General features: G+C 39.2%; 1 protein-coding gene across 10 annotated transcripts in view; it reads left to right on the forward strand.

Annotated features, from left to right (window-relative positions):
• The window catches only part of dock3 (dedicator of cytokinesis 3), a 149,299-nt gene that overhangs the window by 22,886 nt on the left and 112,646 nt on the right, over positions 1 to 13,767 (forward strand). For all 10 annotated transcript variants that reach the window (XR_006247623.1, XM_043222472.1, XM_043222473.1 and 7 more), the window contains one exon: positions 12,252 to 12,335. Coding sequence is in view for 9 of the 10 variants with exons in the window: in XM_043222472.1 (XP_043078407.1) it covers positions 12,252 to 12,335 (84 nt within the window). In the remaining variant the exon portion in view is untranslated. The remainder of the gene's footprint in view (positions 1 to 12,251; positions 12,336 to 13,767) is intronic.

Here is a 13,767-nt window from a genome sequence, read left to right on the forward strand (position 1 = left end):
ATACGGCAAAAACTCAAGGTTTTTTTGGCCTAAAATAGCCAACCCTATTATGATACCAAATGGCAAACATCTGATACGGCCACATCCGAAATAGGACAGGCCGAGCTCTGGAGATGCGTCTCTCGGAGGATCAATATCTCGCTGTGTCCACGTCCCTCCCCCATGATCCTCTCCGTCCAGAACGCACACGTGGCACATTCCTGTAAAGTCACCGCGTCAGGTGGACCGCATTAGCCATTAGCGTTTACCCATAACTCCCGATTTCCATTTCACCCAGGACGCTAAAGGCTTTTTTATTTCTATGCGAGGAAATGCTACGCAAAATCAATCCGCCCAAGGTCCTCTTCCGGTTGCATGATGCACGCTGGGAGTAAGCTGCAGCACAGATTCGTCGGCGCGTCACACGCATCGCTCGGCCTCGTGCTGCTGAGTGTCCGTGAGCGGATGCGTGCTTTCTCTCGCTCGGGCGAAGCATATCCAGGTCAGTAAGTTGATCAGATTAACCGTTTCTAACAGGACCCTGAGGGAAGGTGCTTCCTCCTGCTAAACTCTGCTAATTTGCAGTGTTTTCCTGACCTCTCTCTCAGCAGAGGAGAGGAGCTTCAGGCCCACCTGTGAAGAGAACTACACTTTATGTTACTTGTGAGTGTTGTCTAATTAAAACAACATCCTGAATGGAAGACAAAGCATGCTGAATGGGATTGCCGTTTTATTCAGGTTAGGCTATTTTTTAAAATAAAAAAAAAAAAAAACATTTTTATATTTAAAGAAATTAAAAATTGAAACATTTTGGAACATGCAACTAAGTTTGAAAACATATTAACAGATATTTCAAACATTTTGTGGTTTTATTAAAATAAAAAAAGTAAAATAAAAATAAATACAAAAGCTGCAGATAAACACAGTCTGTTTCTAATAAATAACTAAAAAGGCATCTTGGCAGGGTTGTTTGTTGACTTGTTTGGTTGAAGAGCTCCTGTAGTACACTAGTGCCTTTCACAGGCAGTCACGACTGGACATTCAAACCTTCTCACACACACACACACACTCACACACACACACACACACTCACAGACACACACACACACTCACACACACACACACACACACACACTCACAGACACACACACACTCACAGACAGACACACACACACACACACACACTCACAGACACACACACACTCACAGACACACACACACACACACACACACACACACACACACACACACACACACACACACACACACACACACACACACACACACACACACACACACACACACACACACACACACACACACACACACACACACACACACACACACACACAGACACACACACACTCACACACACACACTCACACACACACACTCACACACTCACACACACACACACACACTCACACTCACACACGCTCCTTCCCTTCAACTCTAAACACTGTTTACCTGCGAAACCAACAGCTTGTTATATTTGAGTTGTGTTTCATGTTCTGTCCATCAGAATTTCCCCTCGCTAATCCAAACATAATCCTTCATAATGCAGCTTTTGTTCTGATCCGTGCTGCCATAAGACATCGCCGCTCGCTCAAATCAAACGGGAAGGGAAATCAATTAAACCAATCAGTCTTACCGCAGCACAGACTTTCATCGGTTAACTTATTGACCCCCTATCGCTTGTTTGAGCTTTTGATCTTTTAGCCGTTAAAAGAACCAAAAACCAACACAAATGCATATGCAAATAAATAAATGAAGAAATAATAAATGTAAATGCTTTGGGGATGTTTTTAATTTCCATATTAAGAACGGCACTTGCCATTAATTTTGCAGACAGATATGCAAAGAACATCGAGTGGGTTGACGCAACTGTTTCTGAGCGCGGCCCATATGTGCTGTAGCAAAAAAGCATTTAATTTGTGTAATCATGCATAATTTCAAATACTCAATTAGCAAAGCTTTTGATCCCTCGAAGGGAAATCTGAATAGATGGAAGAAAATAAGAAGTGAAGAAAAAAAACAAAACAGCACCCTGCCGTCAAATGCTTCAACATCTGCTTTACAACATCATCGCTGTCTATCTAGCAATTATATTTACGGTCGTTAAAAAGTGATTTTTTTCTAATGAATGCGCTGTGCCATTTTTAACAGTCTTGTGTTGTGCATCTTCAATTTGAGATCTCATTTAATTAGTGTCAGAGTTGAACCCGACTGCGTGCTGACTAGAATTATCACCGTTTGATTGAATCGCTTTGACGGTCACATGGTTCGACCATATGGAGACGTGATCCAGAGCTGGCACGGGATGAGCCCCGAAGCTCCGTCTCAGGCTAGGAGTTGTTTTGTTAATGCTTGGGTTTTGTCTGAAGAGCGCTGGTACAAGTGTATCCCTTGCAGGCTTGGACTGATAATACTGTTGTAGTGCTGTATTTTCCTACACCTTTATTAGAATCGATGGTTCCAGGGAGAACCTTTAGCATTGTTAAAATATTCCACCAACTTGTAGAACCCATATTTTTTAAGACTCTAGTGGGACACTGAACTATTCACTGAAAGGTTTTTGGAGAACCTAAAATAGTTGTTCGATGCTCTTAAAAATAAACTCTTCATTGGCATCCATGGATCCGTGAAGAACTTTTAACATCCAAGGAACTTTCCATTCCACCAAACGTTCTTTATAGTGAACAAAAAATCAATAGGTTATTAAAATTTTCTTCATACCAAGAGAAAAATGGTTCTTTTAAGAACTGATCACAGTGAAAGCCCTGCTTAGAAAATGCATTCCATATCAGATTATAAATCAAATGTTTTTAAAAGTTGAACGTTTTTAGTTCATAAATATCTTTGTTTTTGGGGGAAGTTGCACCACATGAAATATTCAACAGCTATTCAACTGACTGCACAGGTCCTCCTCGTGATAAAAAGTCCTGGTCTTATTGTGTTTTATGCATCTTAATATTATTTAGTGATTTTAAATGTTGGTTTCACCAACATTTTTATTTATATTTTTTTGGTTGCACCACATGACTTAAATTTGGCAGACAGAGGGTTTCAAGATTTTATAAGCTTTAAAATGTTTTTTGAAGAAATTTAAATCAGTATAAAGCGGGTTTTCTATCCATTTTTGACATTATGATAAATGTTTTATTCTTAAAACTGATTTTTTACATTTTAATTTCATTATAGAAGTTGTGCTCATTTCAAGTCATTTTATGTATGATTTGTATGTATTTTGAATTCGTTTGGTCAGATTTACCAGTGATCTGCCAATTTTTCACTGATTAAATCAAATAACTTCAGTAGGAATCCACCCGATCAGGAGTTAGCTTGAGGACTAAATATTTCCCCAGGCTACTTTTGCAATGGTTTCAAAAGCTTGAACTTTGACTTCTGTCTGAGCTGCGTTGCCAGTAACTTTCACCAAATGTAGCCGCATTTCGCTGTTCAAAAGGGATATTAAAGGGATATTACAAGCCATAACTTTCATACTTTTATGTACGGAAGGAAGACTGAATACTGTAATTTTGCACTTATATGTCTCCCAAAGTTTTAAAATTGCTGAATATTCTTGGTGTTGCTAAATGACTGATCGGAAGGCCAAGCATTGCTACAATTACAGATGCGGTGTTTGTAACAAGAATAACTCTGAAAGACCAGGGTAGAGGCGTTACCCATAAGGCCGAGCTGAATAACAAGTATCCACTAAATCCCTCTCTCTCTCTCTCTCTCTCTCTCTCTCTCTCATCGACCTCCAGCGTGCCTCCCTCCAAATGTAATTGAAATAATGTCTTGATTAAATGTGGGACGACCTCCACGCAGAAATCAAATCTAATAAAGCGGAAACGCGCTAGAGCCGTTCATGAAAACAATACAAAAAATCGAGCTGGAGGATGTTTTTACAAATAGGTGGTATTAAATGTTTAAGAGGATCCCTGCTACCTGCGTCCAGTGAAACCTACGAAACAGACGCTGCGCCGCCAATCAAGCCAAGTCCGACGCAGACGCAGCGATTAACGCCTTCACGGATTTCAGTTTTCTTCCGAAATCCCTCGCTTTTGGGCTGAACGACAAAACCGCTCTCCGCCCTAATCCCGCTGTCTCCTCTCCACCTCTGAGGCCCAGAGAGCCAGACTGACTGGTGCGGCTGAGAGTACATGAGAGTCGGAGAGGTTGTTCCTCTTCTGTTCAGGGATGGCTTTGAAAACAGCTCTAAATGAGGAACGCTGGCTTTTGTTTGCAGCAGAATGGATTAAGTCTGCATTTGTCTGGCATTGTGTGTCATTCTCCCTGACAGTGCTCGACACGGTCTGCGTGAACTTGATGAACTCTGCTAGCTGCTGCATAAAACCAGCGTGTAGAAGTTTGGTGTTAGTAGCAGTTTTGAATGGCATTATTATGTCATTAATCGAGGTTGCAAAAAAAAAAAGATTTCATTATTTTATTATATTATTTTATTCAGATTTCAGTGTCACCCGACCCATCAGGAATCATTATAATACGATGATTTGCTGCTCATTAAACATATTTTTTTATGGAAACCATATGTTTTTGCAGATTTCGTTGTTGAATAGAAATAGTTCAAAAGAGCTGCATTTATTTGAAATGTTTTGTAGCGCTTTAAAAGCTTTTACTGTCACTTTTGACCTTGCTAAATAAAAAAAAAACAACTGCTTTGAATTTGTTCCCGCTCATAAAAGAATAGTTCAGAAACTATTTACATATCGCTTGTGTTCAATGTTTGCTAAAAATGGGCAAAATTGAACATGTTGATGTAAGCATGATTATTATTATTATTATTTTTTTTCAAACATAATTAGATGGTTCTGGTTTCTAGCTGCCTGTAGCTTCTAAAGCTAGTCATGAAACAATCGTTTTTTAAAGTAGTTAAATGCAGCTGTTAAAAAAACAAATAAGAGAACAGTTTTAAATTCCTTCTGTTCGGTGTTAACTTGAAGATCTAAGAAGTATGCATAATTAGATGTAAATGAGCTTAATTATTTGTACATTTTCAAGCATAGCAAGTTAGCTAAGCCTGGCTAGCTAGCAGTGTTAGCACTCAGAAAGCTGTTAGCGCTCTGCTTTCAGTGCATTCAGTTCAGCATGTAGTTAGCTAAGTTGCGATCTCGATGCCAGAAGACTGAAGTTTTCCCTGATTTCAGCGGACCTCTGTCACAGAGAGCCGTAGCTCTGCTCTGTTTTCTTGGACGGTGTTTTAGATTAGCGGTCAGTAGCACAATGAGAGGTATCTGTGGAGAAGTGACGTCTGTATCTGAGATCTCACATGTAGATGTGATCACTGCGTAGCAGATGGTATTGTATCTGATGTCTCTTTGTTTTCAGAGAAGGATTAGTAAATTCCCTGACACTCCGCGTGACGCTTGCCGTATAAACTGGGACACCCGGAAAAACTGTAAACAAAAGTGTGTCTGGAAGTGCAAAGATTTGTGGCGTCCATCTGTCTGTGTTCGTCGTTCAATATGTTTGGCTGTTTGGTGGGAGGCCCGATGAGTGTCTTTTACACGCTTCCTATCGTTCTGATCCTTTAAACCCGCCTTTCATAAACATAAAATGTTTTTCATACATTGTTTATCCACTTGATCGGATGTCTATTACGAGATTGTGCAACAATTTGAGATGAGGTACGGTAGTCGTCTGTGCGATGACTTAATCTGGTCTAGCGTGCGACTTAACGACATATTAATCTGAAGTCTAGTGTGCGACTGAACATTCGGAGGCATGCGTACGAGACCGAGGCTTCTGGACAGTTCTTCGTGACAAGCTCACTAAAGGGTGACCCCAAATAGTCGAAGATTCGGTGCTCCATGTCAATTTTTTTCTAATATAATGCTGTAAATAATGTGTGAATAAATCCAACCACCTCTATAGTTTCACTTTCCATAATCTTTGGTTGAGAGAGGAGCGTCTTGCAGGGATTTAAAACTTTAACAAGACTCAAACTAACACAGAGAGAGAGAGAGAGAGAGACCGGATTGCTTTGATTAGGTACAAGCCATTTCAAAACATCTCAGCTGTATATTGCGTATTTATTTTTTATCTGGTATAGAATGCATGGTTGAAAGTACTTCTGTCTCTTCAGAATATTAATAACTATGAATGTCATATACATGCCTTTATAACGAGAACACTGTTGTAATTAAAAGCTGTGAGTTTTTAGAGTTCAGTTGCTGTGTTTCGTGAAGAATGCGTCCACAAAAGAAGTTCATTGGGAGCCTGCAGACACATTCATGAACATTCAGGGATCTTACCGTTATTTTATAGCAGCATATTAGACATGGGATAAATGATAAATCCCTTTGATTAAAGGGTTAGTACAATTCTGTTATTAATTGCTCACCCTCACGTCGTTACAAATTCGTAACTTGTTCGTTCATCTTCAGAAAACAAATAAAGATATTTTTGATGAAATCGGAGAGATATCTGATTCTCCATAGACAGCAACGCAACTGAAATGATGCCGAAAACCTAGCGTTGGTAAATACATCCGGGTGATATCAGTGGCTCAACCTCAGTTTTCAGACGCTCAGTTTATTGTGCAAAGAAAACAAAAATGACATAACTTACTCAACCATTCCTCTCCCCTGGGTTACGTCTTCCTCCACTTTGATTACTTAAGAGCGCTTTTGACGTTTGGGGGAAAGCGAGAACATTAACGTAATAAGCGTTGTTCAAGTTCGGCAGTGGGCGGGTTCGAACACGGGTCGATCGCGTCAAAAAGCACACGCCCTGCCGTCCATGCCCCTGAAACTAATCTTTTAGGGTTAACTGTCCCAGTCACACATTGGTGGGAGGAGTCTATATTTGATTAGATACTCCGTTATCATTAATCGCACAATGCTTATATAAATTGACTTCTTCATTCAGAGTAATTGTAACTCAATTTAAGGCCATTTGTTTGTCCACCAGGTGAAAACCTTAGTTTATCGTCTAATACGTTCATCTAATTCGTCACACGTAAGTAAGTTGTTGAAGTTTAATACTTTAGTCAGAGGTTTGTTGTTGGCAAGCGCATCTCTAACTGTGTTTTGCATTGGCAGTGTTTTAGTACCAGATGGTGGCATTTATTACAAATTTTTCTGAATCAGAAGCTGTTAAACGGTAACTTAGACACATAATGTAATCCCATTTGGCACGCGTTTCTGCCCGCTGCTGTCAGACCAGGCCGGTCACATCCTCAGCTGTCACACGGACAACACCTGAACTGGTCACCGAACAGCATATGAAATCAAAGGCTGATTTACATACATCCTCCACACCTCAGAAGAAGCTGTGATGGATGCAGGCAAACGGCCCATTTAGTTCATTTAGCGTGGCTGCAGGCAGTGTGCCCAGACTGAGAATGAGTCCAAAGTGTTTAGGTAAAATACACTTCAAATGAGGGCACGGCTAACACAACGCGCAACCGCTTTCTGTCTTATCAATTCGCTTTATTGTCGCCCCGAGGCTATCATAAGAACATCTTGCCAAAGTTTGCGTCAGACTCTGAAAGTACAGTATTTCTCTCCGGGGACTCGATGCACGATGCTGAGCTTTGAAGCTTTGGATGTTTTGGGTGTTTGGACTGACGTGAGACGGAGTAAACAGAGGTAAAAACTATCCTTTTGGGGGCTGTTCCTTAAAAACCAAATTAGATTGGAAAGATGTGAGAAGGAGTCATTCTTACAACCGTTCTCTTCATAAATAAATAAAGGAGCGCTCGATTACTCAAAATCATTTACGCTGAACACAGAAGAAGATTGCAACCAGAATGGATTTTATAAAAATGAAATAATATATATATATATATATATATATATATATATATATATATATATGTCTGTGTGTGGAGATTGAAATTGGAAACTATTTAGAAATATATAAAAAAAAATATAGAAATATTAAATGATGCTGTGCCAAAACAACCGTCTTCACAAGATGAGAAAGTATTTGTTTCTATGGCAACTTTAACAATAATCTCAACGAGTATGTGGTTTTATTATATAAATTCACCTTTGTATTAAAAAAAGTAATCATATGAAAGATAGGTAAAAAGATGTTTTTGAAATCATTACATTTTTCCCTATATACTGAGCTGTAAGCATGAGGAAAACAGTAAACGACATTATGCCTCTACGTTGCTTTGGCTCGGTTGTATTTTGTACATTTAGATAAATATAGTGTGCACAGATTGCTCTGGTCCTCCTTTGCAAGTGATTTTGGATAAAAGTGTTTAGTAAATGACTAAATGTAAGTAGAAAATGAGCATACTGTCGACAGTTTATGTAATGTGCACTGCAGATATAGACAGACCGTCTCTGCCAGGTTTAGGGGGAGAGACGCTCTCTTATTAAGCAGGCTGCCATCTAGTGTTTAATAGATTGAGTGCACTTTTAATGACAGACAGCAAAATGTCAGAGTAAATCAAACACAGAGAACGCAGGTTGTTCCGTTCGAGCGCCCGTAATATCCTTCAGTGAAACAGAGCAGGAAAAAAAAACTGCTGGCCTTCCATAAACCCAGATTTATTAGCATTTTCTGCTTGTTTGTTTAGCAGATTATTGAGACACGCATATAAAACCTGCCGGCATGGTTCCATCTGGCTCGCTGTTTGTTTATTTGGCATGACAGGACAGAATTCAGAGCGGCAGGAAGAGGCGCGGCCGCCGCCGTCCATTTAATGAGAGCGCGCGTATATAGATGCACATGCAAATGCCTTCATTTAGCCTATAGCGCTAGCATAATACATTACATAATACGAGCTGATTCGTTACTAGGCAAATACCAGGTGTGTAATGACTGTGTTCTGTCACGTCTGGGTTGGACACTCTTGGGTCGGTTTACTGACCTGCTTTCTCTGCTAAGGGTTAGCTTGCCCTGAGCTAGCATGTCTGTCGTAACATCCCTGCGAATTGCGCTAATCACACACACACATGTCTCAAAGGGTGAAGCTATTTGCTACAGAGCCATGCGACTCATTTTGCTAGCAGTCACCACAGCAAACGCTAATTTGACAAGCCATTTGCCTTAATCAAAATGTAATTTGCTCTCAGGATGTGTCCCGCATTTGTCTCTGTTCTCTTGTGTTATAAAAATATTTCTGTTTAATTATTTTTTATTAATATTGCTGTTAAAGTTTCGGTATAAAACAGCTCCGACTGGTAAAGTGTATCTGTCGTGTTGGCTAGCCTATCAGCTTTGTACGTAACAAAATATGTACCCAATATAATATAAATATAAAATAAACACTTAATGTCCTCGTGTAGCATGATGTTACGCAGCTAATTATGAAATATATTTAGTTCTATTTACTAATACAGTTTATTATATTAGTAAAAGTATAGTAAACCGGGAGTAGGGGTTAATACTAATCGAATAACAAATGATTAATATAAAAACAGCTTCAGTATGCTGTTTTTTTCAGCAGGGAAGTGTGTATACTGTGTAGCAAGTTAGCATTGGTTAGGCTAGTAGCTAACGTGTCACATAAGGATGCTTTTATAGTAAACAACAATGCTTTTTCTAATAAGGGAATCCTATGTGCTCATATTTACCTCGATATATTCAGTATGTGTGTTTCTGGAGGGATGCTTTCTCAGGTGTCTGTGGACAAATACGCTGCGTTCTGCACGATTCGCTCTTTTACAGACATCTCGGCGACCTAAATATTAACCGGCCATCATTTTTCATTAGTTCTGACAGCATTAGGTCCATCACAATGCCATGTCTGATGCCATTAATAGTCGTCAATATTCCAGACGCATATTGTTTATGTCGTTCCGTCTTTTAGTGGGATTAACTCATGAAAAGCTCTTTTAATAGCTATTGAATTATTCACTAAATGCAGACCTCTGGCGGCAGTCACATGTTTTTATGGAAACTGCGGAGGGAGCATTAAATATTAAACCGTGATCTTTGAAAATAAATAGCAAACGGTACAAAGTCATCACAAATAGATAAATGAACATGACAAATGAAAGACGTTCGACTTTAAAAAAGTTTACTCAGATACCATATTTCATTATAAAACTTCATTTTGCAGTTGTAGCTATCGGAAACAAATGAACGATCTCCTTCGAGCAGCGAAAGAGCTATAATTCAACTCCTCAGGCAACGAATAAGGATAATGGTGTACAAATAAATGTATGCAGCACGCAATATCACATTTGTCATCAAAACCATTGTCTATTCCAAATAAATCACGGGTGCTTGAATCGTTTCCCGGAGCAGCGATGTAACCGCTTCCATGGTAACACCGTGAACAGTTTGTTTCTTGACGAGATGTTGGAAAGAGCAGACGTGGATATCAATTTGGGATTGCGAGAGGCCCCATAAGACGTCTGCGTGCAGCAGCAAAACAAGCCAGACAGGATCATGTTGCACAAATACAGATGGATTCAGAAAAATTACTCAGCTTTGTTCTGGGTATTTCAGCTGGTCTGCCTGTCTGACCGTTATAATCCCACCTTATATAATAAAATGGCCAACGGATGGCTTATTTTCCAGTTTGGGGGATGAATAAACTCCATTTATATGTGGACTAAAGAGTGCGTATTTTAAGAACGGGCTTTGTCCGAGAATATCTCTTCAGAGACAACTCTGTTTACACACATGCTCCATTTTGGCTCTTAAAGTTAATATTTCTTTAGTGAAATGCGGGACAAGACTTCTTTTTTTATCCGTCTGGGACGGGTTGGGTGGTGAAAACTGGGAGATACACACCAGAATACAACCAGAAAAGCTAGTTGGTTTTTGGATAGTAGTCCGAAAAAGGCAAAGGAAAGTCGTTTTAGAGTAAGAGCAAATTTTCATAGTGGATCATAATACACATCAATAAGACTAGCGAGTCATTTTCAATGTCACGTTGAGTTTAAAAGTATTTTTCCCACACGGGCCATGTCGCAAAGGCTATGGAAAAATATCTGCTCTTGGAAAACTGGAATCAGCAAGGCGCATGAGCTTTTTCATCAGCACGGATTGGATAATTCCCTGGGATGCTCTGTCCAGGTTACCATGGCGATTCAGAATATCTCTGCTTTTAAAACCGCACATGTCCGTTTTTGCTATTCTGGAATGCATTCATTGAAAATAAATCCTATTATTTCCACTGCGCTGCTCAACCCATCTGCACTGTAGAGGCATGCACTGTGGTACTGAATCATTATAAGATGTAAGCTAAATAAAACGTCTCAAATATATAATCAGCATATTAATCTGAGTGAAATGTAAACGAAATGTCTGTATTTTGTTTGTTTAAGGTTACTGTGGTGGCTGATACAAAGTTATCGCAGTGTTTCTGGAGTAATAATAACACTTTAGTAACTCTGTTTAATGCAGTTGCAAGAGAGAAAACAATGTGGCCTAAAAAAACAAGCTCAAAACACATTTTGTCGTACTGAAGCCAGCGGCAAAAGCACGGACTACAGATGACCTGAATATGATAGTAGCTTTGCCTTTATCTGTGGCTTATCCCTGAACAACGGCGTAAATTCCAGTATCCTGTGAATCTATAACTGAACCAAATCACACCGTCTGAAAAATAAATGTGTGGAGAACACGAAGAGCTGTTTTCTGCTGAATTTAGTGTTTTAATTGTGCATTGTTTACCAACGGTATATTTTGGAGTAATATACTTACTTGTGTATTAATAATAATACTGTATTATATGGCTTAATTATGACGGGCAACGGGTTTAATATTGTGCTTCTGGTGTACGGAAGCATTTTTCACCAAAGAATTAAGTAAAAGCATAACTTTTATTTGACAATTCTGACTTCTCGCTATTGTGAGTTTTTATCTTTCAGCAGTTCTGACTTTGCAACTCTCAATTGCAGAATGGCTCAGCATTTTAAGTGTTTTTCCCTCTCAGAATCAGAGTACAGAAACTACAGGTTTATATCTCGCAATTAGGTGCAAAGAATTGCAAGTCAAAAAAAGGAATTATGGGATATTGACTCGAAAATGCAAAAATGTAATAAAAAGGAGAATTGTGAGTTTCTTTCTCGCAATTGCGAGTTTATATCGCTCAGTTGTGAGAGAAAAGTCAAAAGTCATTGAGGACCCATGATTCTGTCTTTATAACTCACAATCGCTGGTGTATATCTCGTATTTCAGAATTGCAAGATGTTAACTCACAAGTGCGAGAAAAAAGAATTGTCCCATAGTGGCGCTATGAACACATTGATCTGTTTTTTGACTCAACCAATAGCAGGAGTTGTGTCCAATGTCTCTGATCTCGTCTTTCTCTTCTCTTTTTTGTACAGTGGTCTGTAGTTTCCGTGGATCAGTGTCACACGGTCTGACTCTAGAGCTTGGAGAAACAGTTCAGATCCTGGAGAAATGTGAAGGTAAGCGTTCTAAAGTATAGTAAAACTTTAAGAGATGTTCTTGCAAGCATACTTTTTCTTGATGGAAAATACTATAAAAAGCACTTTTTATAATATAATATTTTCCTCCAGTTTATTGGAAATAAAAGTTACTAATTTACCACCTTTTGGCCCCAAACCTTGTCCTACAAAGTGACAACATTTTTTAAAGGGATCATTTTCATCTTTTTTTACAAAAGGACTTATTTAATTTGCATGCTTTGTTGTTTGTTTTCTAAAACAAAACAACGGAGCCAGGTCCGAACCATTAGACTATTGTCATGTTGACCCAAATAATAAAATGCGCAATCGCTTCATTTGACCTCTTATGGCGCGCAGAATTTTGAGCCCTTTTTGGTAACCTCTTCGTGTAAAGTGCCAAGAGATATATCAACATTTGCCACCCACTCATAGCACAGTGTGTCTTGTATATTATAAGACAAATTCTCCTGTCTCTGCGTTTTTTGCTCAGTATGTAGCTCGTGCTGCTGGCAGTCTTCAGGAACCAGAATAATTCTGAACGCTTAAATGCAACCAAGAGACTTTCAGCACAGATTTTCGGGGCGCCTCTAGGGTCATAATGTAACTGTATTTCAGCCTACAGAGCAGTAATGCATGTTTTATTAGCATATATCCATAATCAGGTAGACTTTAAGAGAACTAAAGCTTCTTCAAAGTGAGAGGTTTTGTTTAATGAATTTTAATACTGCACCGTTACCTTAGTTCTGCAGACGCAGTCGGGGGGTTTGTTGTGTGCACATTTCAGGCCTGATTCACGGGCGTATCATCGATTGCTTTGATGAAAGCTCGACATCGGCGCCCTGGTCTGAATGCGCTGGCTCGCTCAGATAGCGGGACTGATCATGCGATATTAGCCGTGGCACATCGCTCCTCGAGTATTGATTGAAGGTAATCTTCCTTTATCAGGAATACTGTGAGGAGAAGTAGATGAAGCAAGATCTTCTAGACGTTGTTGGACCCCTCTAAGCTTCAAACGTCTTGCAAGTCACCTTTTGTCTGATTCATTTCTTCTCGAATCAGTTTACCTTGAGACTAGCTTTATCACCCAGTAGAAACGTTATTGCTTCGGGGTTGCTTTTTTAATAGACTTTTCTCAGTAACTTTCTCAGCATACATAGAAACAAAGGAAGCAGTTTTTGACATACTGTCATAGAGTATGCTATAAATCGAATGCGGACCATTCAGATAATTTGGTCTTGAAAAAAACAGATCTAAATCAGACATTCTTGAGATCTTAGATGAGAAATCAAATCATCAAATAAATGAATCAATATTATATAATACTTTCAGGAAAATTCCTAAAATTGTTTGTGGAGAACATTTCTGATATTGATTTCGCTGCTCATTGCAAACCGGTGTCAACGTGTTAATGCCATTCGAATTTAAACGTAAT

This window comes from Puntigrus tetrazona, chromosome 22 (assembly GCF_018831695.1).
Source record: "Puntigrus tetrazona isolate hp1 chromosome 22, ASM1883169v1, whole genome shotgun sequence".
Classification (NCBI taxonomy): domain Eukaryota; kingdom Metazoa; phylum Chordata; class Actinopteri; order Cypriniformes; family Cyprinidae; genus Puntigrus; species Puntigrus tetrazona.